Raw genomic sequence first — 27,425 nt, 5'->3', positions numbered from 1 at the left:
AAGATGCTCCTGATAGGATAAGTTATGTATTTCGGCAAATTGTTTCCGGCGTCCAATTATTTCTGCGAATTTTGTGGGTAAACCACAATAATTGTCAATTATAATTGGATCCGACAGGTTAATAAGCTTCTGTATAGCGTGGAATTCCTTAAATAGAGGTTCCCTTCTCTTTCTATCTAGTATTTCCCGGAAATAATTGATCTTAAATTTTACATATATGTCCCACCATAAATTATCAGGTAATAGTTTCCACAAATAGAGGGATTCTAGCTGGGCAAAGCTTTCTTCATTGTCTGCCATTCTGTAAAATGAGAATAAATACTAGTTAAAGTAGTCGATATTCTTCAAAAATAAAGAAAAGTAAAAAGATAAAACACAAAAGAAAGTCAAGAAGTAGGTCAGTTTCTCCTAGAATAAGGAGACGATCCAGGTCAGTAAGTTATTCTAAAAGGTCAAGGTCACCAAATATTGATAGGAGATCTAGATCAAGAGGAAGATATTCCAGGTCAAGATCAAGGGATAGATATCATAGGAGATCTAGGTCATTTAGCAGAGACAGAAGATTGAGGTCATTTAGTAGAGATAAAAGAAGGTCAAGATCATTAAGTAGGAGTAGACGATATTCAAGATCATTAAGTAGAGACAGACGAAGGTCAAGGTCATACAGCAGAGACAAAAGAAGGTCATTTAGTAGAGATAGAAAAAGATCGAGATCAAAGGAAAGATACAGAAAAAGATCAAGGTCACATGATAGACATTCAAGGTCAAAAAGGTATATAATTTAAGCTAAGTCCTATGTAGAAAGAAGAAATGAAAGTTTTGTAAAACAGAAATGTCTTTCTTTTTGTGTGTGGAAAAATAAGGTTTTTAAACCATCTTTTTACCTGATGTTTGTCCATTTAAAGACTAGTATCTGGGTTTCAAAACTCTTTGTGCTTTATATATGTAAGTAAAATCTGTTTCCTTTCATCAAATCCATGTTCTATCTTTTACTGTATCAAAGACTTTCACAAATCTATGTTAAGGTATTTTTTTCTAGTTCATGGAATTTTTCCAGTCATCATTTAGGTACAGTCTGTGGTGAAAGACTGCAAAACTTGAATAATTTTGTCATTCCTTCATCATGTTCATGGAATTTACAAAACAAAAAAGTCAAATTTCGACCCTATTCGGAACAAGAACACATGAATAGTGACAAATGCTTTGTCCTATACAAATCACAGCTTGATTTTAATGTGCTAGTTGACAGGGTAATATTCTTCTGCAAGACATGACACCCCACCTAAACTTCTTATTTTAATTTTAAGTGAAACAGTCTTTTTTCTAACTCATAAAGATTGCATTCTTGGCAGTGAAGCATCAAATACCAAATTTGGAGTCTTTCTGGTTTTACCCTGTGGTAGATTCAGCCTCAAACTGTCGACTTTCCTGTTCAATGATTGAAGCAAAACAACAATTAATATGTAAAGCTTATAACATAACATTGATTATGATAACTTAACAAATATTTAAATCTACAGATATTGATGGTATATATATGTTGTTTTATATATTTTTAAAGATTGATTTGTCAAAAGTAGAGCCAAATTGATATTGTTTGCATTATACATGTTATATTATTTGTTTCAGAAGAATGTTATCAAAAGAAAGCCAAATTGATAGTGTCTAAATTAAATCAGATCATTTACATATCAGTTTTATATTTATAGGTCTAGATCAAAAGATCGTTCACGGAGAAGAGATTCAAGAAGTTCTTCTAGAGATAAAGCTAAAGAGTAAGAAGCTTCTTTAATAAGATTTATTAGACTGAAATAGCAACACTACAACAAACTGTCAAATTTAAATAAATGACTTCTCATGAGGTGGATTCAAGGATTTTTTAACTTAAGAATTATATATTTACTGAGGCCAAAAGCTAAGGTTGATCATAATTTTCTTTGGATGATGGACCTACTATTTATCAAATTGAATGTCAATAATTGTACTTTTACATATGTGGGGTTCATGAGAAAGCATCCTAAAGAGTCTCTTCGTATGATAGTCATCCATTCTGTTATGATTTGAAAAGAAATTTATTCTGTGCACAAGAGAGTAGCAGACAGTTTGAAGTTGCACCATCAGCATGTATGTATGTATGTACTTCAAGATTCCGCCAGTGTAGACGCACCCCTTGATTGACTGCAAGGGTACAGCGGATCCATGTGCACTCCCTAAGGATTAATGGAGATGTGTCCTTTACAATATTAACCCACCACCAGAACAATCCCCACCCCAACACCGCCCAAGGGAGCGTGTAAGACACCGGGAAGTCTGTTATTATGGTGGAGGAAGCCGAAGTACTCGGAGAGAACCACAGGGCTTCTCGGCGGGAACAGACAACCCGAAGAGATTTCAGAAGATTGATCTCCAGGTCAAGCTGGGAACAACTTTGACCTACCGAGGCCCCCGAAGTATCCAATCTAGTTTAAACTCCGGTCTGGATACCAGAGATGTGTGTGGGAGGGTTAAATTAACCTACTGATGTACTGAAAATTCGAAGTCTCGAGTGAGAATCGAACTCGGGACCTTCAGCACTGTAGCCATCGGTCTTAACCAGTAGACCAGGAACCCACACATCATCAGCAGAAAAAGGGGGAAAGTTGAAAACTCCAAAATCTAGTTTAAATCTACTGCAAGTTAATGTGCTTGTTCTTAGTCAGTTAGGCATAGGTGCTTTTCTTTATATGTTTTTTTTTTTCCTTTTAAAAATTTGGTGTTGATGGTAATACCTGTGAAATTTATTCACAACTTGTTAAGCCTAATGGGATCTAGATAAGAAAATAAGAAAATTGTGGGCACACATTAATGAGACAACACAAATAAACTCTTTACTTCTAGAGGGCAAACATAGAGTCTTCACCAATAGAAAGGTGTATGCAATATGTCAAGACCTTAATTGTCCTACCTATATTAAAGTTTTTAAGTTATATACAAGTACAAAAAACTAATATCAATAGACATCAATAGATAAAATTGTATATATATGGCTCATTTACCTATATTATAAAGATTTATTCAGTCACATGACAATTTATGGAATTTTTCACTTTAGTGTACAAACCTTTTGACAGATAGTTGGTTTATGTCTGATGTATATATTTTATAACTTTTGATTGTTGGCTGTTTTATTAAGATTATCTTTTATTTCTTACAGAGACCCATGTGCAAATATTCCTGGATTTGAAGATATGGTATGACATATTGTTTACTACAATAATTCATTATTAAAATCTGTAGAATGGTTGTTTTAACGTAATAAGATATAGGTAGTGTCAAGACCTAGACAATGACAAAAAGTATAAACCAGCACACATTCACAAAGATATTTGCACCTATAAAACAGACAATATGACAACAAAAGCTATAGTGATATGTAGCAATGAAGAGTGAAATCAGATATTCTGGAGGGGTAAGCTTATCCTGCTCTGTATGTTGTGTCCTTTACATTACCCTTATCAACATAAATTATATAATATTTCATGAAACATACAGCAATACAAAACTTATAGAAGTCATCTGATGTGCCTTAACAAATCAGATATACAAATTTTTTTAAACAAACAAATATTTCACTTTAGGTAATATCCGAGGTATAAAAAAAGACTGAGTTTTTTATAATTTGCCGAAAGGTAGTTTATATCAGCTGAATTTCAAGAATTTCACAAAAAGTATATATTTTCATGTTTGTTTTCTATCAACCTGCTTGGCAAGTTCACATATTGTGTAAGTTTCGTACATGTAAAAAGCTAAACTTGATGATAGAATTTTGAAATAAAATGCTTCCTAATAACAGTGATTTTGCTAGGGCTCGTCATTTTCATCATTTACGAAATGGTTTTCAAAATGACAAAAGTATTCCAAATCAATTTTGTCACTTAAATTTGGAAAGAGTAAAAATATTTTCGCATGAAAATACTATAAATCTACCTGTCTTATTGTTTCTGACAAGTTTATGACCCTCAGCTAATTAACATTTACAACAGGTGTTATAAGTTGTGATTACAGATAATCCGCTTATCGCCATTGGATGGGTCACTGATCCGTTAATCATTAATCAACCTCATAATTGATCATCATAATTATTTTCCCCAGTAAAATCAGTCAGTCGGCATTTCAATTTTAATGTTTATCAAACGAGCACAATTTGCAGTGCGTTTGTTGTAGTTTCGTCATTTGAGTTTTCCCTCAGACAGTTCGCATTTTAATTTCAATATTTCTCAAACGATCACAATTTGCAGTTCACTTGTCGTAGTTTCGTCAAAGAACGTATTTTCGTCATATTTGATATAACTTTTAATCATAAACTTTCAAAAATTTCGATTAAAAAGATAGAACTTTATTCATAACATTCAGAAATGTTTTCACGAGTCAAACAGGTGCTTCCTTTATGATGAACTGTGCATGCGCGAAAGTATTCTTATGAATTTAAAGACACTAAAACGTAAAATACGAAATAACTAAGTATCAAACTAAACGAGAGAGACAAATATAGTTCTTATTTAGCAAATTTAATTTAAAAAATTATAATTTCCTGCCTTTTTTAAACACAAACCAATCCGTAGATGAATCTGGATTCATTCTGAATTTATTATCATTCCACTTGTCACTTCTTGTTTTCATTTCATTTGGAAATCGAAAGTAAACGTGATCTATTCATGATAAATTTACAATTTAAAGTCATTAGAATTGTTCCAATAAGGATTTGTACAAATCCTTGGTTCCAACTTTATAAATAAATTCTAAATATCGCTTTTAAACGTTTTTAAGGATAATGAGTATGAATAATGCAGTGAAATAGTCCTTACAAGTTCATTTATGCTGTGATTCCTGGTTTAAAAAAAATGGACCCCAACTTTTGCTGATTAGGAACTGGGACTATTATACTAATAAAATTAGTATAATAGTCCCAGTTAGGAATGTTCCCTGAAACTAACTGAAGTGAAATTGTGAACTAGATTTCTAGATCTTATATCCTAATCTTCATATTAAAGTGCCACATCAGTCAAATCATGCAGTGACTGCCTAATATGCCTAGGTCCTTCAAAGTCTGACAAAGATGTATAGATAGTAATATACATCCTAGGTTCCTTGCTGCTACCCAAAATAAGGTTGATTTTCATCCCGTGCAAAAGTGACTGAAGCCCTCAAAATCCTAACTTAAACCCTGCTAATAATAAATTGGAAATATGGGGGGACACTACATACTTGTTGCATACCAATTAGATAAATTAATGGTTCATTCTGTTGTAAATCTGAAAAATCTGTCTAATATCTCCTTGAAAATCAAAAGTTTTAAAACTCTTAATCAGTAAATATTTCTGTATTTGTAAAAAGCAAAAAATATTACCGTAAATTAAAATATGATTTAAATTACGTTTTAAGATGAAAGTCCACCAAAAAAATGCACTTAATCATCCCATTTTGCTACTATCAGTTAAATTCTTAACATATTATTTGTATTCATTTACATTTGAAAATGGCAAAACACTTTCATACTACTTTACTTTAAACTTAAATATTTCAAAATAAAGATTGATCAAATAAAATGATTTTGTTAAAAATTTTCATAACAAGATTAAGGTGGCTCGAGTGTCTTCCTCCATCCTGGATTTTGAAGAAGCAGATAACAGTTGGTCTAGATCTTTAATGAAATATGCAAATTTTGAGAGTAGTATGTAATTCATGTGTAAGACTTTTGATGTAAATATAGAAAAATATGTATTTTATCATATTTATAGAAAAATATGTATTTTATCATATTTACAGCTGTAATTTCTAAAACAACACCATATTTGTGTTTGATTCATTTTTTTTCAACTTTGCCAAATAAGGGGAGATAACTCAGATAAAGTAATTTTACAATAGAAAGTGTTGTGAATTTACCTATTTTAATATGTAGCAAGAAAACAAGTTCGGTGACCCCATTTCTTCGTTTGCTTATCTGAAAGCATGTTATAAGAGCTACGGTATCTTCTCACATTTTATCTTAAAATTCTACCATGTAGTTTTCTTTTTTATCACACAAAATTGGATTTTCCATGCATAATCTATACAAAATCTGACAATTATGCACAACCTGTAGCATGAAAAAAAGTCTGGTGACCCATACTTTTTATTATATTTTTGAAAAAAGCATGATAAAAACTTCATTTTGACAAATTATTTAAAAATTCTATGGATTTTAATTAAGACGCCCCAGCCATCTTAATCCAATATTATAATTTTGTCAGACACAATCAGAGAAGGCACAGATCAGAATGAAGATGGCTCTAAAGGCAGCAGGTATATTATAATGTTTATTGTTTTGTACTGTTAGAATAAAATGACAAAATTTTCTTATTGTGTACTTTACCTACATCTGCAAATATTGAATATGAATATAATAGAGTATAAATTGTGAATAATACAGTTTGTAAAATCTGTGTAAGATGGCTGCCTTTGAGTCTTACAATTTTTGCTGGTTTAGACCGTAATCCAAAGTACTCAGGTATCCAATTTTTCAGCACTTGCTGAAGTTACATTTGGATTGACATGTGTTTTTGGTGTCTCATTTGGGTCAATACTCCTAATGCGCCTTAAATTGAGGAACTCAAAAATAGTGTGTAAACAAAAAAATCTCTGTGAAGTGATATTGGACATGTTTCAATTTTTAACAAGTGACTGAGCTTAGCCATTTTTGCTGATTTGAAGAGCAGAGGACCATAGAAAAAGGTGTTTAAAACTATGGAGTTATTAAATGTATGCAAAGAATTTATTAGGTGAAAATAGGGATTTTTTTACCTTGAGAAGCCATATCACAAAGGCTTTTGGTGGTATGCTTAATTACGGGAAAATGAATCTCACTTTCTACCCTGAAAATTTAACCATGTATGTGAAAATGTCTCAACTTGGAAATGAGCCATCCTTTTTTACAATCCTTTTTATATATTAAAGGATCACAGAAAATTATTACAAATAATTGGACAACAGACCACAAAACTGATAAATCAGACTCCTCCAAAGAAATAAATGTACAAACATAGACATACAACAAATGTTCCAGATGTACAGGCACAAAATGGGGTGAGGCTTTACCAGTTTTATGTGCATCCCCCTTTTTACCTATCTTTATATCAGGTAAACTATATTTGGTGTATAAAATCATTGTAAGGTGATCAAATCTTCTAACAGAGGTCACCTGACCTTGATATAAAATAAAGATGTGGTATGATTGCCAATGAGACAACTCTATAACAGAGACCAAATAACATAGAAGTTAACAACTATAGGTCACCATACAACCTTCAACAATGAGCAAAACCCATACCGCATAGTAAGATATAAAAGGCCCTGAAATGAAAAATGTAAAACAATACAAACGAGAAAACTAACGAACTGATTTATGTACAAAATAATAAACTTAAAACAATTATGAGATATAGAAACAAACGACAACCACTGAAATACAGATTGGGGAATGGTCAAATATGTCTAACCTGGGACAGTGGTGCATCAGTATTACATAAGAACAAACTATAAAAATCAGTTGAAAAGGGCTGAACTCATCAGAACGATACAAAGCACATAAACATCCTTACAAAAACACAAAAAACAGAAAGTACAGATCTGAGAGTACTCACAGTTACTAAAACCTAGTTCAAAGTCAATAACAACTAATCAAAAATTCATGTGTCTTAGACTAAAATTTATATCAGTACACATCCAAAATCCAATGAATTAGTGTAAAATGTCATCAACAGTCAGGGATAACAAAATGAAAATGTATACCCATAAAAACAATATTTAAAGATCTAATTACAGTGTTGCATGTGTTGAATTGGTTACCTTTTAGAATAAGTTTATTTAAAGGATTGATAAGTTAACTGAGATCCTATCTAAATTTACTGGCTCGGTAAAACAACAACACTGTAAAAATAAGGATGTGCTATCCCGTTTGTAATAACATTTGTACAGGTACAGCCAAACTTCTAAAACTATCTATGGGAGAATTTAGTAAAGTTTTAAGTAATTTGTGGTAACTCAATAAATTACCAGTTATACATAGATTACATTCATAAAAATCCAAAACATCACTACAGACACGGGTATAGCAAACAAGTTTGATATATAAACACCTTAAGATGGTGCCAAAGGAACATCTTCTGTGAATAGTTTCAATGAATACTAAAACATTGACCATGGATGTTCTTTAGATATCAGCAGTCAATACCTCAATATTAGACAAAATGTAAAAATAAGAAGATGTGATATGATTGCAAATGAGACCTCTATCTACCAGAGACTTAATGATGTTGAAATTAGCAACTATCGGTCACCATACAGCCTTCAACAATGAGCAAAACCCACTGCAAAAAAAAAAATGAGTTTATTATGATGATACATTTTATTTTTGAAAAATGCTTGGATGTTTATATTAATATTTAGAAAACATAATTTAAGATATTTTAGATCATGCCAGTTTTATTATTAAATGTCTCTTTTTCTAGTTTTTATAGAATTTTGGACTCAGTAATAAATTATTTTGATAAAACAATCAAATTAAGGTTGATATGAACCAAGTCACATAACTGAAAATTGATGATTGATTGATTGTTGGTTGCTTAACATCCAGTGGCAAATATTTCATGTATGTTCAGTATGAGAACAAAATAACAGTAAATACAATAGGTATATACTGTGATAAAGGTAGTCCGGGGTGAAGGTCAGGGAGATTTTGACTGACCCTGGAAAATGAGGGTACCAGGTATATTGGATAGGGACAGAAATTTTACCATGCAACAGGCCATTTACAGACCCCTCTAAGAGTTGTTTGACTGTTATAGATAACGTGCCCCACTTTGGCAAGGTTTTTACTGCTGGTTGGAAGACAACCAAAGTGACCATATTTCTATTACCCAGTCACCCTTGGGGTTTACTGAAAATTTAATATTTATTTTAACAGCCGCAGCAGATGAAAAGATTAAAAACCAGTCTAAGTCAGAAACCAAATCATTTGAGGATCAAGTGAAGTTCAGACAGTCTGTTATGGATATAGATAATACATCATTTGTACAGTCATCATTTGTCTCTAATAGAGGGGTATGTATAACAATGTTTGACTGTTATAAATATAGATACCGTATAGCGAGTTATTTTCGCGGGTGTAAAATTTCACGATTTAGGGGCAACAAAGTATACGAAAAATTTTGGCGGTTTTTGTTTTTGCAGATTCTTTAATCGCAATTAAATATTTTGCCGGATACTGAAATGGTGCAGTTAAAAAGTTGTAAAAATTGACAAACAAGGGTCTATGGTTAAATGATTGTTTTACCTGTATGACGTCTTATTTACTGATTATATTTTGATACAGTTAATCAATAGAATACCGGTACATAGTTATTTGTCACAGGTGTACAAACTTCTTGTTAATGTTACGGTTGATAGTAACAAAATTTACCGGACCTTTGATGTACTAATTAGATTATAAAATTGTCATGAGTGATTTGCAACTCTTATATAATTTGACACTAATTGATAAGGATAAAATACCTGACAGCGTACCTTACACTCTTATATTATTATTTATTTTATTATGTAACCAATAAACTAATTAACACCTGACAGCTAGTGAAAAATGGCCTTTGGCATTTATGTTGTTTAAATTAACATTAACCGTTATTGATCCGTCGAACAGGAAAGAATAGATAGTGTACAAAACGTATTAGCTATTAGAAAGTATCGAACGTATGCATAAATGTTCGCGGAATTTATTTTCGCGATTTCCCCCGACCTGCCAAAATAAGCGAAAATAAACACCCCGCGAAAATAACCCGCTATACGGTAGTACATCATTTGTACAGTCATCATTTGTCTCTAATAGAGGGGTATGTATACCAATGTTTGACTGTTATAGATATAGATAGTACATCATTTGTACAGTCATCATTTGCCTCTATTAGAGGGGTATGTATAACAATGTTTGACTGTTATAGATATAGACAATACATCATTTGTACAGTCATCATTTATCTCTAATAGAGGGGTATGTATAACAATGTTTGACTGTTATAAATATAGATAATACATCATTTGTACAGTCATCATTTGTCTCTAATAGAGGGGTATGTATACCAATGTTTGACTGTTATAGATATAGACAATACATCATTTGTACAGTCATCATTTGTCTCTAATAGAGGGGTATGTATACCAATGTTTGACTGTTATAAATATAGATAGGACATCATTTGTACAGTCATCATTTGTCTCTAATAGAGGGGTATGTATAACAATGTTTGACTGTTATAAATATAGATAGTACATCATTTGTACAGTCATCATTTGTCTCTAATAGAGGGGTATGTATAACAATGTTTGACTGTTATAGATATAGACACTACATCATTTGTACAGTCATCATTTGTCTCTAATAGAGGGGTATGTATAACAATGTTTGACTGTTATAAATATAGATAATACATCAATTGTACAGTCATCATTTGTCTCTAATAGAGGGGTATGTCTAACTTTACTTTGCCTCAAGCAAATATTATGAAACTTATATACAATGCTTATAACTACCAAACACAGATAAGTTTGAATTTTGGTGGTGTCACTGTCACCATTCTTGAGTTTTGTCCTTTTATAAATGGAAAAATTGCTGAATTTGCCGTTTCTGTGCTCCAACTTTACTTTGCCTCAACCAAATGTTATGAAACTTATTCAAAATGCTATTACCACCAAATGCAGATCAAGTTAGAATTGGGCGGTGTCACTTTTAGCATTCTCAAGTTATGTTCCTTTATTAATGGAAAATTGTTGAATTTGTCATATATTAACAAGCAGGGTCATCTGTATCCCATGGACATTATTTTCTTTTTTTCCCATGCTTGCATCTTTATGTTGCATACATACAGTTATCTATAATAAATGCTTTTTTCCAGTAAAGTTAATCTTGATTTGAAGTTTCTGATAAATTGACTAAATTTTTGTGATAATTTTACTATGCTTGTTCTTTGTTTATTTTTTCATTATTAAGTATTCAAGACAAGACTTTGTCATACTATGCCTGTGTTGATCCAAATAATGATTAAATTTAGGATCCAAAGTCACATAATGAAGGTCACAGCTGATGAATATATTAAAATGGTTTCTTGGATGGAGAGTTGTCTCATTGGCACTCATACCACATCTTCTAATATTTATATATAGACTATCTTTGTGCAGCTTGTGCTTGGATCTATTTAAAGCAACAGTGATTTGTGTGTGCAACACAAGACAGTATAACAGGGCAACCTGGAATATTCAGAAGGTCACACAATAAATGTATTTAATACTTTTGCAGGTTATTTATTTGTACTGATTTGTTTAATTTCAGTTCACACAATTACTCCTTACTGGTAGATGTCTTTCATGTATTTAACTTCAATATGTTAGGATGTATAAGTCCAAATGGACAGCTATCTTTTAACTGCTGTTTCATTATTAGGGCATTTAATATTGTTATTTAGTATAATTTATCTGTCTGTATTTTTTATCCCAGGACAAATCAGACAAGGAGTCAGATAAAAAAGAAGAATTTTTATTTGGTACTGCAGCAGAATTTAAACCAGATTTGGTTCCAAAGAAAATACCTACATTTGATGATCCTAAATCGCTAGCAGATCCTAGTGTAAGTCACAACTGTTTGCTGTGGTTACAAATCATTTTATTATCAAAAACTCAGTTCAATGTGTTATATTATTCCTATCCTTTTTGGCTCGAATGGCCAAGTGAGCTATTCTCATCACTTGGCATCCGTCGTCTGTCATCGTTTGTTAACTTTTACAAAAATCTCCTCCCCAGAAGGTACTGGGTCAATTGAAACCAAATTTGGCCAAAATCATCCTTGGGGAATCTAGTTTCAAAGTGTGTCTGATCATTCTGATGATCCAAACTGCCAAAGAACATGGCTGACATTGCTAGTAATAGAAGATAGGAGTTAAAATTAATGCAAGTTTTTTTATTATCTTGAAAACCACTATAGATAGAGAAAATCTGACAGGGCTAAAAATTGCAAAATGTTGAGATCTTCAGACTACTTCTTATAGCAGTAATTGCCCTTAAATGTCTAATATTTCCATTTTTTTTTTAATTTTGCTTAGTTCAAGTGTTACATGGCCTAAATTGTCAAACATTTTCTTTGAGAAGTGATGTCCCTTAAATGACGATTTTTACCATTTTTTTTTCATTTTTGCCTATTATCGTGAAAATAATAATAGATACAAACTTAAAAGTGTAAAAATGAACAGCAAGACAAAATCTAAAAATAATTCAACATGGCTGAAATTGTCATCCTTATTGGAGTTATTGCCATTCAATAAAATGTTGCATTTTAGAGGAAAATATAAATGACATATTATTTATCATTCAATTTACTTTGCTTTTCTAATGTCAGCCTTTAATTTTGCAGTTATTTATTGACCCAGCAGTAAAGATGGAGAGATGGATCGATAGATTGAATACATTGAGGAAGAAAAAATTGGAAGGAGAAATGATCACCTGATATTTCTTGATATTTAAGGAGTATATTGGATACTTATCAGTACCCATAGAGACAGTTATTACCAATGGATGGAAATGACTATTATAAATCATGAAAATAGAAATATGTTATGTGCGGAATATAATATTGTTCTAAAACAGTTTAATACAAACAGTTTATAAACTTTGTATACATACTGAACAATTAAATGAACACATGTTAATATTAAATATGAGGAAATTCCAGGAAAATTAAAGCATATTATATGTAAAATTGTTTTATATTTCCAGTAATTAATAGTTGCATCTTGTATGTTAAATATGTTCCCTGTGTCTGTGATCCTTATGGTCTCTGAGAATAGTCCTTATTTTCTAAAATTCAGGGGTTGGTTCAAATATAAATCTGGTCTTAGATGTGTGATTGTGGACATGCTTTTTGTTTTCTGCATGTTGGATGCATGAAGAAATATTAGTTTCCAACATATATTTATTTTCCTGTACTTCCACTAATTGATCAAGGCAAATAGTTTAATCCATCCCCAATGTTCTATTTTGTGTTTAATCCATCCTCAATGTTCTGTTTTGTGTATTTATTCCATCCCCCGTGCTCTGTTATGTGATATAACAGTTGTCTACACTTTTTGTTGTACTCCATTGTTGTAAAGATTTTGGTTTATAGTTATATAATGATGAGTGATTCATCTTGTTTTATTTCATTCTGATTGATTTATTTTTGAGTGAATAACAGCATCATAAAGAAGTTAATGTGAAGTCCTTTTAAATAATGAATTGAAACTAATTCTGCATAAACTTTCAAAGTTTAACAATCAAAGTGATGCTTATTCCTCTTGCCAATCACAGTGCCACTTTTTCCTCTTAAAAAAAGTGAAGCTAATCTTTTATACTACACGAGGAGACTTTTTTTTGTAGGTTGCTTCTCAAACCACCAAATTAAAATTAATCAGTATGACCTTGGTATCACCTTGGATCCTAAAGCTAGAAGTGCAGTTTGTTTTCCTCGATTTTCATTATAATCCACTGGAATATCTGGGGAGAAGAATAATCTCCAAATGGCCTACCCTACATTTGATTTGGTTTATGCCAGTACTTCTATTTGCTCATGTTAGCATATGTTCAGTCAACAAGAGTGAACACCCTGAAATGTCTCGCCTGCTTTACTTATCATGATTGAATGTATGTTGAAAGTCTGTAATAAGAAGGTTTTAAAACAAGTATCAAATAAACTTAACATCATCAATGATCCATGTTAATGAGGTCAAGGTATTTGGAACCCTGCCAGACAGACAGTACAGTCATACCATACATCAAATATAGTTAGCCAATTGCTTATAGCATCAGATTAACAGACTTAATTACGAAAACTGAACACCGACTAATGAATCATAAAAATGAGGTCGTTCTGATTAACCCTGCCAGACAACATGTAGACCATGTAATCATTCCATACACCAAATATAGTTGACCAAATGCTTACAATATCTGAGGTTCAGACATAACCATGAAAAATTAACATTGACCAATGAACCATTGAAATGAGGTCAAGAGCAGATGAACCCTGTCAGACAGTTATGTACACCTTCCAATCATTCCATAAACCAAATATAGTGGCCCTATTTTTAATAGTATCTGAGAAATAGACCAAATTTCAAAAACTTAACATTTTCTCCAATGAACCATGAAAAAATGTCAAGGTCAGATGAACATGTACACCTTACATACCATACACCAAATACAGCTCATCTATTACTTATAGTATCTAAGAAACCGGACAATCCACAAAAAATAAATGATAAGGGAGCATAATATATAACAAAAATACTAAAAAAATTGTCAAGCAGTCACTGAACCATAAAAATGAGGTAAAGGACAAAAAACATATGACAGACGGAAACTTAGAGACAAAAGGCATTAGGATACAAGTTATGAAGCATTCAGATCTTCTACCTTCTGAAAACTAAAATTTATGCTGTTGCTGCCACCAGATAGTAATCCCTATGTCTCAAATTATGGGACTTATGTGGCAGGTGAGACAAAAACCAACAAGATATATAAACTCTAACACACCAACACAAAGATAATTAACAAGACCATTAAATCCAAATTGATGGTGGCAATTCTTCAAACACAACTCTATTATTCCTATTCTAATGCATTACTGTTTTAAATATTCTGGAAACGTCAACTAGTTGCTCCATGTAAACATACAATGAAATTGATGGCAGACATCCAAAAACAAATGGTGTTATATATGTCACATTATTATTAGTTGTTGACAAAGAAATTATGAGCATGACAAGGTTTAAGATAAACAATAATTTTATTAATAATGTCACTGAAATCTGTTCTGTCTTCTTTGCCTTAAATCATCCAAGTCTGGATACAGTCTGTTGGTGTTTCCTGTAAAATATATACCGGTATATAAAATTAATTTTTAAATACCAACATCAGCAATACTTCACAATCTTTGTAATTGAAAATGTTACTTTAAACCATTAAACTTTTAAAAGTTACATAATTGTAAAAGAACACACTTTAAATTCAAAGTGTAAAATTACTTTTATCTACAAAGAAGTCAAATGTCTGTAAGGGAGATAATCCTGCATATATTATAGCACTTGCAAGGTCATTTGTGTACATACAAATATTTTTTTCTTTCAAATGAAAAAGATTTTGTTTATTGAAGTATTAATCTAAGTCAAACAATTGACTCCTTACCATTAATTTAAATATACTATTTCATTACTTTTACGAAAATATGACAATGTTTCAATGAATGCAAAAGGATTTATAAATTCTCTCAAGTTTTTGGTAGTAATTTCACAAAACAAAATTTGTGAGAAGCCAATTAATTAGCATTCAATCAATTTTGTTTTTGTCAGATATCAACATTTTTACAAATGATTAAACTATCATTACCAATTCAAATCAGTATAAATGTATTATACATTGCTTAAATAAACATAGCATTATTTACATAATGTGCTTTAGTATTTATTTTCAAGCTCTCTAAAATCAAGTATAACACCAGCCAGCTTCTCACTAAATGTTTTAATATAAAAATATAATAGTTTCAAATATCCCTCAATTATCAGCAACTTTAGGAAGCAAAAACATTAATGAAACACCAACCCAACAAAACAATCAAATCACTTAAAAAGACGTCTAAAGATCAAAATATGATCAGTATGATTTTGGTGTGTTTTTCAATGGTCATAATGCTGATAAAAATGCCAGAATGAGGATAAATTATACATCAATTAAATAATAAAACAAACTTCTGTTCTCTTCATCTCTTAAGCTTTCTTCTCTAGCTCTTTGAACTTGTTCCTCTTCACTCAGACCTGCCGTATATCTGGTTTCCTGTTGACTGGTACTACGAGTGTTGTAGCCTCTGTTAGATTCTGAAATATGCAAATTACAGTACTATTTTGAAACTCATCTTTCAGTTTGTATTTTGTATTATTCATCAACTTTTAAAGAAATGGAGAGTATGTAGTTTTAAAAAATATATATAAAGTGTTTTTTTTTTGTTTTTTTTTTAATCCTGAAAATATCACAAAATATTTTGAAACATCCACACAAATGAAAACTTTAAACTTAATTTTTTGGGTCAAATTTGCAACCAGATATAATTGAAACATTGTTTAGTCTTAGCTTAAACTGTACTTTGTAAATCCTTGCAGTTGACATTATAATGTGAAATATAATCAATATATCATAAATCAAGAATTATATATCAAGAATTTGATAAGTGCATTAATTGTATAAATATAATGAAATGTTGGATAGATGTCACTGAGATGAAAAAAAAATATCCAAAATGAGGTTAATATAAATTCATGTCAGACGACTAGTGAATACATTTTAGAATGACTTGAAATATCAACCATCAACATCTTTATTTGGCAGAGGCACAGTTCTTGTTCACTGAAGTCGAATACATCACTACAGATATGTGTACTGTGTATGTGACATATACACTACAAGAAGGGGTTTAAGAAACATCAGCCCCCATCAACAAAAGGGACTGAATAATTGTCTCTCTTCACAAACAACAGTAGAGTTTTCCCTGCCAAACAGAATTGTCAACATCTAGAAAAGCACAATTATTTTTGTTCACAGCAGATCTTCCTGAGGTCAATTCACTGGGGTAAAATGTCCCCTTCAGAGAAAGGTAACTGATCTAAGACTGAAATATTTAATGATCTTGTATTTAAGTATTACATGTAGCATGTTTGTTGAATCCTTGATAATATATCCACTTTTCACCTTTGGCAGGGTTTAACGTGTACCTGTAATTGATAACTCAATCACTATAATATCCTGCTTCTAGAAAAGTTTCAAGTCCTTTTGATGTTTGCAAATTGAGTTTTACTGTATTTGACATTGTTTTACTTTAGATAGTCTGTTAACTCATATAATGATATATCAGCCTGCATTTTAAAATTTTACTTTCTTCAATGGAAAAATAATATACTCATATGAGTGAATCTTTTCAGTGCAATACTTAACCCTGCAATGATGTACATTGCTATTGCTTACAAAAGATTTTCTAATATGTAAACGAATTTAATACCTGCATAACCTGTTCTGTAACCTGCTGACTGTCTCTGATAGGTGTAAGATGGAGCTTAAATAAAAAGTTATTTCATATTAGTTTGTACTTTTAAATATTAAACATGATTGAGAGTAGTCACATAATTATTTTTCAAAGGTATAATGACTATTATAGTTTATATAGAAACCCATTATTGAATATATATAAATTTCCTTATTCTGTCTGTATCATGACATTGATTGTCAAACTAGTGATGAAAAAATGTACTGCAATTATTGAATTACATGTATTGAAATTTTTGCAAATTTTGCATGATACAAATACCATTTAGCATCACTTTAAAACATGGTCACCAAATAATAGAAATTTACATTTACTTTGGACACTTATGTAACATGCAGTTCTCTCACTACAGAAAAATAAAGATATTTCATATATTCATGATGGCTAAAATCTTATTATAATATTCTTTCAAAATAGCTACTTCGAGCTTCCATAACAAGATATTATTACATATTAGTTTATACAACTTGTAATTATTAAACATGATAAAAAGTTGTCATGAAACAATCTTTATTCTAAAGTATTATAACTATCAGTTAATATAGAAATGCATAACTGACCAAATATCCTATCCAAATGATCTGACCTACCTGGAGCAATAACAATGTCCATTTATGGTTTAAGTGGACCATTGATGTACAAATGTATAGTATACCCACTAATATCCCAGCCAAATGACCTGACCTACCTGGAGCAATAACACTGTCCATTAATGGTTTAAGTGGACCTTTGATGTATAGATAGTATACCCACTAATATTCCAGCCAAATGACCTGACCTACCTGGAGAAATAACACTGTCCATCAATGGTTTAAGTGGACCTTTGATGTATAGTATACCCACTAATATCCCAGCCAAATGACCTGACCTACCTGGAGCAATAACACTGTCCATTAATAGTTTAAGTGGACCTTTGATGTATAGTATACCCACTAATATCCCAGCCAAATGACCTGACCTACCTGGAGCAATAACACTGTCCATTAATGGTTTAAGTGGACCTTTGATGTATAGTATACCCACTAATATCCCAGCCAAATGACCTGACCTACCTGGAGCAATAACACTGTCCATTAATGGTTTAAGTGGACCTTTGATGTATAGTATACCCACTAATATCCCAGCCAAATGACCTGACCTACCTGGAGCAATAACACTGTCCATTAATGGTTTAAGTGGACCTTTGATGTATAGTATACCCACTAATATCCCAGCCAAATGACCTGACCTACCTGGAGAAATAACACTGTCCACCAATGGTTTAAGTGGACCTTTGATGTATAGTATACCCACTAATATCCCAGCCAAATGACCTGACCTACCTGGAGCAATAACACTGTCCATTAATGGTTTAAGTGGACCTTTGATGTATAGTATACCCACTAATATCCCAGCCAAATGACCTGACCTACCTGGAGCAATAACACTGTCCATTAATGGTTTAAGTGGACCTTTGATGTATAGTATACACACTAATATTCCAGCCAAATGACCTGACCTACCTGGAGCAATAACACTGTCCATTAATGGTTTAAGTGGACCTTTGATGTATAGTATACCCACAAATATTCCAGCTAAATGACCTGACCTACCTGGAGCAATAACACTGTCCATTAATGGTTTAAGTGGACCTTTGATGTATACTATACCCACTAATATCCCAGCCAAATGACCTGACCTACCTGGAGCAATAACACTGTCCATTAATGGTTTAAGAGGAACATTGATGTAAAGTATACCCACTAATATCCCAGCCAAATGACCTGACCTACCTGGAGCAATAACACTGTCCATTAATGGTTTAAGTGGACCTTTGAAGTATAGTATACCCACTAATATCCCAGCCAAATGACCTGACCTACCTGGAGCAATAACACTGTCCATCAATGGTTTAAGTGGACCTTTGATGTATAGTATACCCACTAATATCCCAGCCAAATGACCTGACCTACCTGGAGCAATAACACTGTCCATCAATGGTTTAAGTGGACCTTTGATGTATAGTATACCCACTAATATCCCAGCCAAATGACCTGACCTATCTGGAGCAATAACACTGTCCATTAATGGTTTAAGTGGACCTTTGATGTATAGTATACCCACTAATATCCCAGCCAAATGACCTGACCTACCTGGAGCAATAACACTGTCCATTAATGGTTTATGTGGACCTTTGATGTATAGTATACCCACTAATATCCCAGCCAAATGACCTGACCTACCTGGAGCAATAACACTGTCCATTAATGGTTTAAGTGGACCTTTGATGTATAGTATACCCACTAATATCCCAGCCAAATGACCTGACCTACCTGGAGCAATAACACTGTCCATTAATGGTTTAAGTGGACCTTTGGTGTATAGTATACCCACTAATATCCCAGCCAAATGACCTGACCTACCTGGAGCAATAACACTGTCCATTAATGGTTTAAGTGGACCTTTGATGTATAGTATACCCACTAATATCCCAGCCAAATGACCTGACCTACCTGGAGCAATAACACTGTCCATTAATGGTTTAAGTGGACCTTTGATGTATAGTATACCCACTAATATCCCAGCCAAATGACCTGACCTACCTGGAGCAATAACACTGTCCATTAATAGTTTAAGTGGACCTTTAATGTATAGTATACCCACTAATATCCCAGCCAAATGACCTGACCTACCTGGAGCAATAACACTGTCCATTAATGGTTTAAGTGGACCTTTGATGTATAGTATACCCACTAATATCCCAGCCAAATGACCTGACCTACCTGGAGCAATAACACTGTCAATTAATGGTTTAAGTGGACCTTTGATGTATAGTATACCCACTAATATCCCAGCCAAATGACCTGACCTACCTGGAGCAATAACACTGTCCATTAATGGTTTAAGTGGACCTTTGATGTATAGTATACCCACTAATATCCCAGCCAAATGACCTGAAAGGTAAAAAACAGAAAATTATCATATAACAAATGTAAATGAACCTGTAAATCTCTAAAACCCAAAAATTTATCTTCTAATGATTCTAACAAGAGTGCACAAGCTGAAAAGTCTCGACTGCTTTGCTAACTATTCTTGATTTTATGTTGATAGTCGTAAAGATAAATAAAATTGAGAATGGGGAATGTGTCAAAGAGACAACAACCCGACCAAAGAGCAGAAAACAGCTGAAGGCCACCAATTGATCTTCAACACAGTGAGATAATCCCGCACCTGGAGGCTTGCTTCAGCTGGCCCCTAAACAAAAATGTGTACTAGTTCAATGAAAATGGACGTCACACTAAACTCCAAAACATATAAATGAACTAAAATTAAAAAACATACAAGACTAACAAAGGCCAAAGGCTCCTGACTTGGGACAGGCGCAAAAATGCGGCGGTGTTAAACATGTTTTGTGAGATCTCAACCCTCCCCCTATACCTCTAGCCAATGTAGAATAAACAAACACACAGCAATACGCACAGTAAAACTCAGTTTAAAAGAAGTCCTAGTCCGATGTCAGAATAGGTAAAAAAAGAAACTAAGCAAAATGACAATGATACATAAATTAACAAAGGACTACTAGCAGTTACTGACATGCCAGCTGCAGACCTCAATTTAACTGATTGAAAGATTATGTCTTCATCATATGAAAATCAAGCACAATCCCTCCTGTTAGGGGTTTAGTATCATACCATCATAAAATATATGAGAAGAACATAACCCGTATCATGCCAACAACTGGTTTTAGGATAAATGTGTTTATTTCCGATGCAAAGACCCTATGAGTGAATCAATATTAATACCAGAATATGCCATCTTTAATGATCTGACAACAGTATCATAACTATATCCCTTCTGAATAAGTCTGTTTAAAGGTTTGGTTAGCTTTTGAGGTGAATGTCAACATGTTTGTGCTTTGTATAGAATATTACCATAAAAGATTGGATGTGAAATACCTGAACGTATAAGATGTCTGCATGTTGATTTCTATTTATGAATAATGTCCTTGTACCATTGATAAAATTTAGTAAATGTTTTGACTAGTTTGTGATATCGAAAACCCTGGTGTAATAATTTTTCAGTAAAACAGAGGTTTCTTTCGTTAAAATCAAATACGGTGTTACATACACGAGTGAATCGAACAAGTTGAGATATATAAATACCATAAGATGGTGACAAGGGAACTTCACCATCTAAAAATGGATAATAAATAATAGGAAATGAAAAATCATCTCTTTCATCATAAATTTTGGTATTAAGCTTCCCGTTAAAGATATAGATATCAAGATCCAGGAAAGGGCAGTGTTCATTGTTAGTATTAGCTTTATTTAAAGTCAGTTCAGCAGGATAAATCTCTTTAGTGTACATACTGAAGTCGTCATTATTGAGAGCCAATATCTAAAAGTGTTATTAAATTTTTGTATCAGATGTTGTTTCGATGGGTCTTTGCTGATTTTAGTCATAAATTGTAACTCATAACAATACAGAAACAAGTCGGCAATAAGTGGTGCACAGTAAGTCCCCATTGGAATTCCGATAACTTGGCGATATACGGAATCTCCATAGCGAACAAAAATGTTATCTAGTAAAAATTCAAGGGCAGTTATTGCATGTACAACATAAACCTAACATTATCAATGATCCATGAAAATGAAGTCAAGGTCAGATAAACCAAGCCAGACAGACATGTACTACTTACAACCATTTCATACACCAAATATACGAACTTAACATTGACCAATCAACCGTGAAAATGAGATCTGCCAGACTGACTTTAATACAATCATTGTATATACCAAATAAAGTTGACCTACTGCTTATAGTATTAGGGTGTTTGTATATACACTGATGTACATTGACCAATCTTTTAAGCCTAAATGAATGTGAACCTAGCTAAGCGAAAAAAAATTGAAAAGGGTAGGAACTACTACTGGAATCAAACAATATTTCTTAAGAAAAGGCAAATTCTCAAACACTTGCTTCTAATTTCCAGAGTACTTTAAACAAAAAAAGATCATTTACATTTTATCCATGTACTCTATTTTTAGTAGTGTTGTTAAACGGTTAATCGGTTAACCATCGGAAGGACCGAATATTGAATACCAAAAACGCTAACAAGTTAACCGGCCCTTTTTTCAATTTTAATAGATTTGATATAAATGTGTATTGAAATTATTAATTCATTTTTAAAATGACAGTCTTGCTTATCAATTTGACAGATCAATTGTACAGTTTATTGATTACTATAGTTAACCTTGAAAAACACTCCTAATTTTACAAATTTTAAAATTAACACAAAAACAACTTGTCTATCAGCTCTGGGCAATATTTAAAGTAAACATAATTAGCTTACATGTGTTTTGAACAGTTGTAAGCTGATTACATTTTACGATTGACTTTATTATTTTTCTTTGATTTAATATTGCGTATACCTACATGTAAATATGCCACTTCTATCTTCTAAGGCGTTGTCCTACTTTAAACGAAATGCCGACTCAAAAATGGTAAAATGCAAATTATGTGAATGGAATTAATGTATAATACTGTGTGGTACGAGTAACACGCTTAATCATCTCAAATTGAAACACTATACAGAATTTTCTGAGACATCAGAGAAATTGAAACAATCACCGGTTATAGACTTTGTCAATTTGCGGAGATCAAGACTAATTTCATCTTCTCCATCTGATGTTATTACAAATACCGTAGTAGATATGGTAGTATTGGATTATTAAAGATATAACATTGCCAGGACTGCTCAAAGCCAAGCCTTATAATGTCCAAGCATAAACCTCAATTCATCTCATTATAAAACCGTGGATTTGTAGAATACTGGAGACCTTTAAAACATCAACCTAAGTACCGGTTATACAGTTAATCGGTCGAAAGATTTCCAGAGTAACCGGTTATTCAAAACTTTTCAATTTGACAACACTAATCTTTAGTGATGTTTTGGTGGAAAGGTGTGTAATATCTTACCTGTAAATGAAACATGAGGTGTAATAAGTTGTATTATAACAAGTTCTGCCCAGAAAGCTATCTTGCTTGGTACTGGTATAAATCCTAAGATGTACTGAGTTCCTGCTGGAGTATAGTGACTCACTAACACCTTCAATGCAAATATCACACCTACAATTAACTAAAGGTATTAATAAATATCATAAGTAAATGTACTAAGAAAAATCTTTAAATAGGAAAATGATTGCCCTATCTCTTAAACCAAGAATATTCACCTCCCCCTTCTTATTTAGTTTATATACATGCTGACTCTAGTTGCTGAAATCCTAATCCTTAAAGGTCCCTTTGCAATTAGATATGATTAAGTGTTTAATGTTTTAAGTTCTTATATGATTTGCATATCTACAAATACTTGAATGCGATTGGTCCGTTAGAATATATTTATCCTTGGTTTACACTTCGATAGACACTGTATCCCAAGCTACCCTAGTAGCCTACTTAAACACAATCTTCAGTTTACTGTGATATATTCATAATGGAATCCTGGGGTTCCACGAAAGTTGAAATCAAAGGAAAACATAGCAAATGCTTTTTGTTTTGAGAATTACACTGGAAGGATTAAACACATATTTTTCTTTATAGAAGATGATGTTAAAACTATGAGTTAGTTGGTCCAAGTTTACACATCAATAATCTTGTGTTTAATCCTACTAGTTTAATGTTTTGTCATTAATCACATTTACATTTTGTAAAACTGAAGAAACTAGATATCATTGAGATTGGAGCCATCTCTGTGGGCCCCGCTGTGAATAATTTGTGGTAAAAAATTTGTATCTTTATCATTGGACATGGGGTTGTCAACTGAAGCCAAAGTTTTTGATCTGACCTTTGACCTAGGAAGTTGTACATAAATTATGACACACCCTCTGGTGTTGGTTTATATATATGTCAAGTATAAATTTTGAAATCATAACGGTTCTCAAGATATAGAGCGGACACGATCTTTACCATAGGACATGGGGTTGTCAACTAAAACCAAAGTTTTTGACCTTGACCTTTGACCTAGGAAGTTGCACACCCTCTGGTGTTGGTTAATATACATGTCAAGTATAAACTTTGAAATCATAACGGTTCTCTAGATATAGAGCGAACACAATTTGTTACAGACGGACAGACAGACGGACAGACAGACTGACAGACTGACCACTATAGGGCGTCCGCCATTCGGCGGGGCCCTAATGAAGTATATATATTAGGTTTTCATATAAGGTAAAGACTGTTTCTGTTAAAAAATATAGATTTGTTGATCTCTCACACCAATATTTGCCAGATATTTGTTTTCTTAAATTTCTAGTTTTTGTAAAAGACATTAATTCCTTCTGAAGTGATGTTGTGATACAATGTAGGTACCTATTATTACTCATTTGTGTTCTCAGTACACTAATCTATGGGTTATTATAATATTACACAATAAAGTTACCTGAAAATCCTACTGCACATACAAGTTCATAGGATGAATCATCAAATACTCTCTCCAGAGCCATATTAAGTCCAAGATAAGTCACACTAGTTAATACTGTAAATACTGCAAGTAAGTACAAAAAATAAACACTTCTAAATTTACGCTCCAGTACTCTCCCTTTGTAAAGGAATGACGCCATGTTGTAATATAAATGAATGTCATTGGAATGATATAATGCTGCTAAAATTAACCTTCGCCATTCTTTACGATATAAAACATGATATACACTTAGACAAACTTTGCCTGCATTAGGGAACCATTTCATCAGATCACCAAACTGTAAAAAAATGGCAGATTGTAGAATTACCGCTGCCAGCGTGACGGGTGGAATGTTATCTACTCCAATGTTCATCATCTGTGCTGCTAGGAGAAAGACACCAAGTCCTCTTCCACCAGATCTACCACCTAGATAAGGCATTCTGCTTTTGTCTATTTACCTATCTTCTTTGCTCATTTAATATTTATTTGTAACTGTAGTCTTTAAACCTGATTCACTACAATAAAAAATTTACAAAAAAGAACAAATATAGATTTATACATTACTAGTACTCATATTTGAAATATATCTCCACATAAAAAATGAAACAAGAGCACATGAATCAAGTAAATACCTTAAACAAAAACCACTTTATTGGTTTAAAGTTTTAAGTTAATTTGGTGTTGTACGAATTTTTTAGTTTCACATGTACATTTTCACTATGTGAACAGGGCTTTACATGTACATGTATGTGAATATTTACATTGTATCAAAAGTATTAAAAATATTCCTCAGCTATCTAGATATAAGAAGATGTGGTATGAGTATCTACATGTATGTATTTTTTTGGTTCCATTCCACTCAGGCAAAGATGACCATAGATGGTTGATATTGATAAAACTACTTTTGGCAAATTCGATCTCAAATATCTATAAATCCCCAGCTTTCAAATATTTAGATTTGAGTGTTTCCGTTCATTTGATTGCCATATGAGGTAAATCAAAAGCGTTTTGGATAAACCAATTTAATTTATAAAACTATTGTTCTTTTCTTTTTAATGAATCAAATGATAATAGTTTATATTCTTTCATTCTTACACTTTTCTTTTTAATGAGACAAACGATAATAATTTTATTATATTTTTTTATTCTAACATTCAGTTATTAGTTTCCTGAGTTTGATCGAAGTTTGTACATTTCTTATATAAACTAGGACACTGAAACTGGCAAGACTTAATATCCGAGCTGCTTGTAATGTGCCTATAAAATGAACAAGTGAAAAAGATTGATGAAATTGTTGTAATTCTGAAGGACATAGCAGAATGGAACTATTTTAATTGCATGAATAGTGAGCTGTATAAAAGTGCATATATCTATATGGATCTATAATTTGCAACAGGTGTCTGCAGTGGTATACCACCTGAAATGTGTTGGCCTCAAATGCCACCTAAGGCTACATACTGGATGTGCAGGAGGTACCACAAAAATAAATAGCTAAAAGGCTTCTATATATGTATACATGTAAATGTGCTTTCAATTTATCATTGCTATGTTCGATAAGGCACGGACTATTTGATTTTTGGGGGGTTTGTAAAAGAAATAATTTGGCCTCAATTTTGATAAAAAGAAATAATCTGGCCTATTGAGTCAATAAAAATAGTCTGGCTTCATCTTCAGCAAGTATGATATGTATTATAAAAATATGAAAATTGTCTTGCTTTGGATTGACTGAAAAAAAATATACTTGCTTGGTTTGCATGGTTAAAAAAAATCTGGCTTGATATAAAATCCCATATCAGAGGCCTCTGGTGCAAATAACCAGTTACAATGCCGCTCACACAAGTTACTTCTGGTATTTCTGGTATCAACTGTTTACAACAAATATCTGACACACAAAGTCATGACGGAGGGTGATCGGTTTATTGAGCAGTGAAATTGCATTGACAGAATATTCATATGGTTATACAGTAATTGACCGTAAATCGCCTTGTTTATGACGTTGTTAATGCGTTTCCGTAGAGTTTTATTCATGACGTCAATACAGAATACAGGTTCGCTGAATTTTGACATCGTCCGCTTCAAATTTAAAATGATGGTTTTTACCCCTAAATACTTCATTTGGAACAGTTGTAAGAGTTGCAGTATATAAAGAATAACCATACAGTGTCTCAAAATATAATTTTATTTGTACTCGGCTCAAAAAAGATTAATAAATGTATGTCCTTTTCAAGATCAGGCTGCCCCGGGTATCATCACTCCACCCATATCAGCCCTTGCCTAACGTCTTGTGCTGATAAGGGGGTCTAGGGATGATACCCGGGCCATATGGAAATATATATGGATATTAATCTGTACATAATAACTTTTTCATTTTTTTAATTCATTTATTTATTTTTAAAAAAAGGGGGGGGGGGTGTTTCTTTACAGAAACAAATGTCTCAGTGTTAAGTATGTATCAAAAAGGCATAACATGTAACTCTGGTGGATAGTTGTCAATATATGGTTATGTGATCTTATGAGGTATACATAGATCTCTATTTATAACATGTAATGCACATGTAAACCGGTACTAGCTGTACCTGGAATTCTTTCAATCTTGTTGACGTCAGATAAAATTTGTGTGACTTCACATTTAATGTTACATTATCTCATTCTTCACAGTTGACATCTAAAACATAATTGCAATATTATGAATTTCATAGCTCACGAAGGCAGCCATATTGTTATGCCTCAACCAATGAATGTGTAGAGCAACGTGTACTTTCGGTTTGTGTCACATCACCGATATTACTGATTATTTTTGGGGGG

General features: G+C 32.5%; 2 protein-coding genes across 40 annotated transcripts; one reads left to right on the top strand and one right to left on the bottom strand.

Moving 5' to 3' along the window:
- Positions 1 to 329: 329 nt before the first annotated feature.
- On the top strand, positions 330 to 12,814 carry LOC127699174 (serine/Arginine-related protein 53-like; the record flags this gene model as incomplete). The annotated part of the gene is made up of 7 exons (XM_052202910.1): positions 330 to 772; positions 1,710 to 1,775; positions 3,194 to 3,230; positions 6,270 to 6,321; positions 8,981 to 9,117; positions 11,561 to 11,689; positions 12,470 to 12,814. Coding segments are annotated over 7 exons (957 nt in total), but the record flags the coding sequence as incomplete, so codon positions are not given.
- A 2,045-nt stretch (positions 12,815 to 14,859) lies between these two features.
- On the bottom strand, positions 14,860 to 27,362 carry LOC127737433 (rhomboid-related protein 4-like). 39 transcript variants are annotated; one of them, XM_052248132.1, is made up of 8 exons: positions 27,197 to 27,362; positions 24,600 to 25,135; positions 23,141 to 23,290; positions 19,354 to 19,395; positions 18,955 to 18,993; positions 17,138 to 17,191; positions 15,837 to 15,962; positions 14,860 to 14,958 (listed from the first exon to the last, which is right to left on the bottom strand). In XM_052248132.1, exons 2-8 carry the CDS (start codon positions 25,057 to 25,059, stop codon positions 14,891 to 14,893), a joined length of 939 nt encoding a protein of 312 aa, XP_052104092.1. In that variant the 5' UTR covers positions 25,060 to 25,135; positions 27,197 to 27,362; the 3' UTR covers positions 14,860 to 14,890. The 39 variants fall into 39 exon arrangements, with proteins under 39 accessions (XP_052104092.1, XP_052104056.1, XP_052104091.1 ...); XM_052248096.1 differs by lacking the exons at positions 18,955 to 18,993; positions 19,354 to 19,395 and adding an exon at positions 19,135 to 19,215; XM_052248131.1 differs by lacking the exons at positions 18,955 to 18,993; positions 19,354 to 19,395; positions 27,197 to 27,362 and adding exons at positions 19,495 to 19,533; positions 19,984 to 20,025.
- Positions 27,363 to 27,425: the final 63 nt, after the last annotated feature.

Source organism: Mytilus californianus, unplaced genomic scaffold, assembly GCF_021869535.1.
Source record: "Mytilus californianus isolate M0D057914Y unplaced genomic scaffold, xbMytCali1.0.p SCAF_4, whole genome shotgun sequence".
NCBI classification, from domain to species: Eukaryota; Metazoa; Mollusca; class Bivalvia; order Mytilida; family Mytilidae; genus Mytilus; species Mytilus californianus.
The sequence above is the reverse complement of the archived record's forward strand: the minus strand, read 5'-3'. Positions and strand labels throughout refer to the sequence as shown.

Excerpts from the sequence above, each read along its gene's own strand:
- LOC127737433 (XM_052248132.1), bottom strand. The coding sequence starts at position 25,059 with ATGCCTTATCTAGGTGGTAGATCTGGTGGAAGAGGACTTGGTGTCTTT. Across the intron at positions 19,396-23,140 it reads ACCTCATGTTTCATTTACAG|GTCATTTGGCTGGGATATTA; the intron begins GTAAGATATTAC and ends CAGGTAGGTCAG. Across the intron at positions 15,963-17,137 it reads TTACAGAACAGGTTATGCAG|AATCTAACAGAGGCTACAAC; the intron begins GTATTAAATTCG and ends TGCATATTTCAG.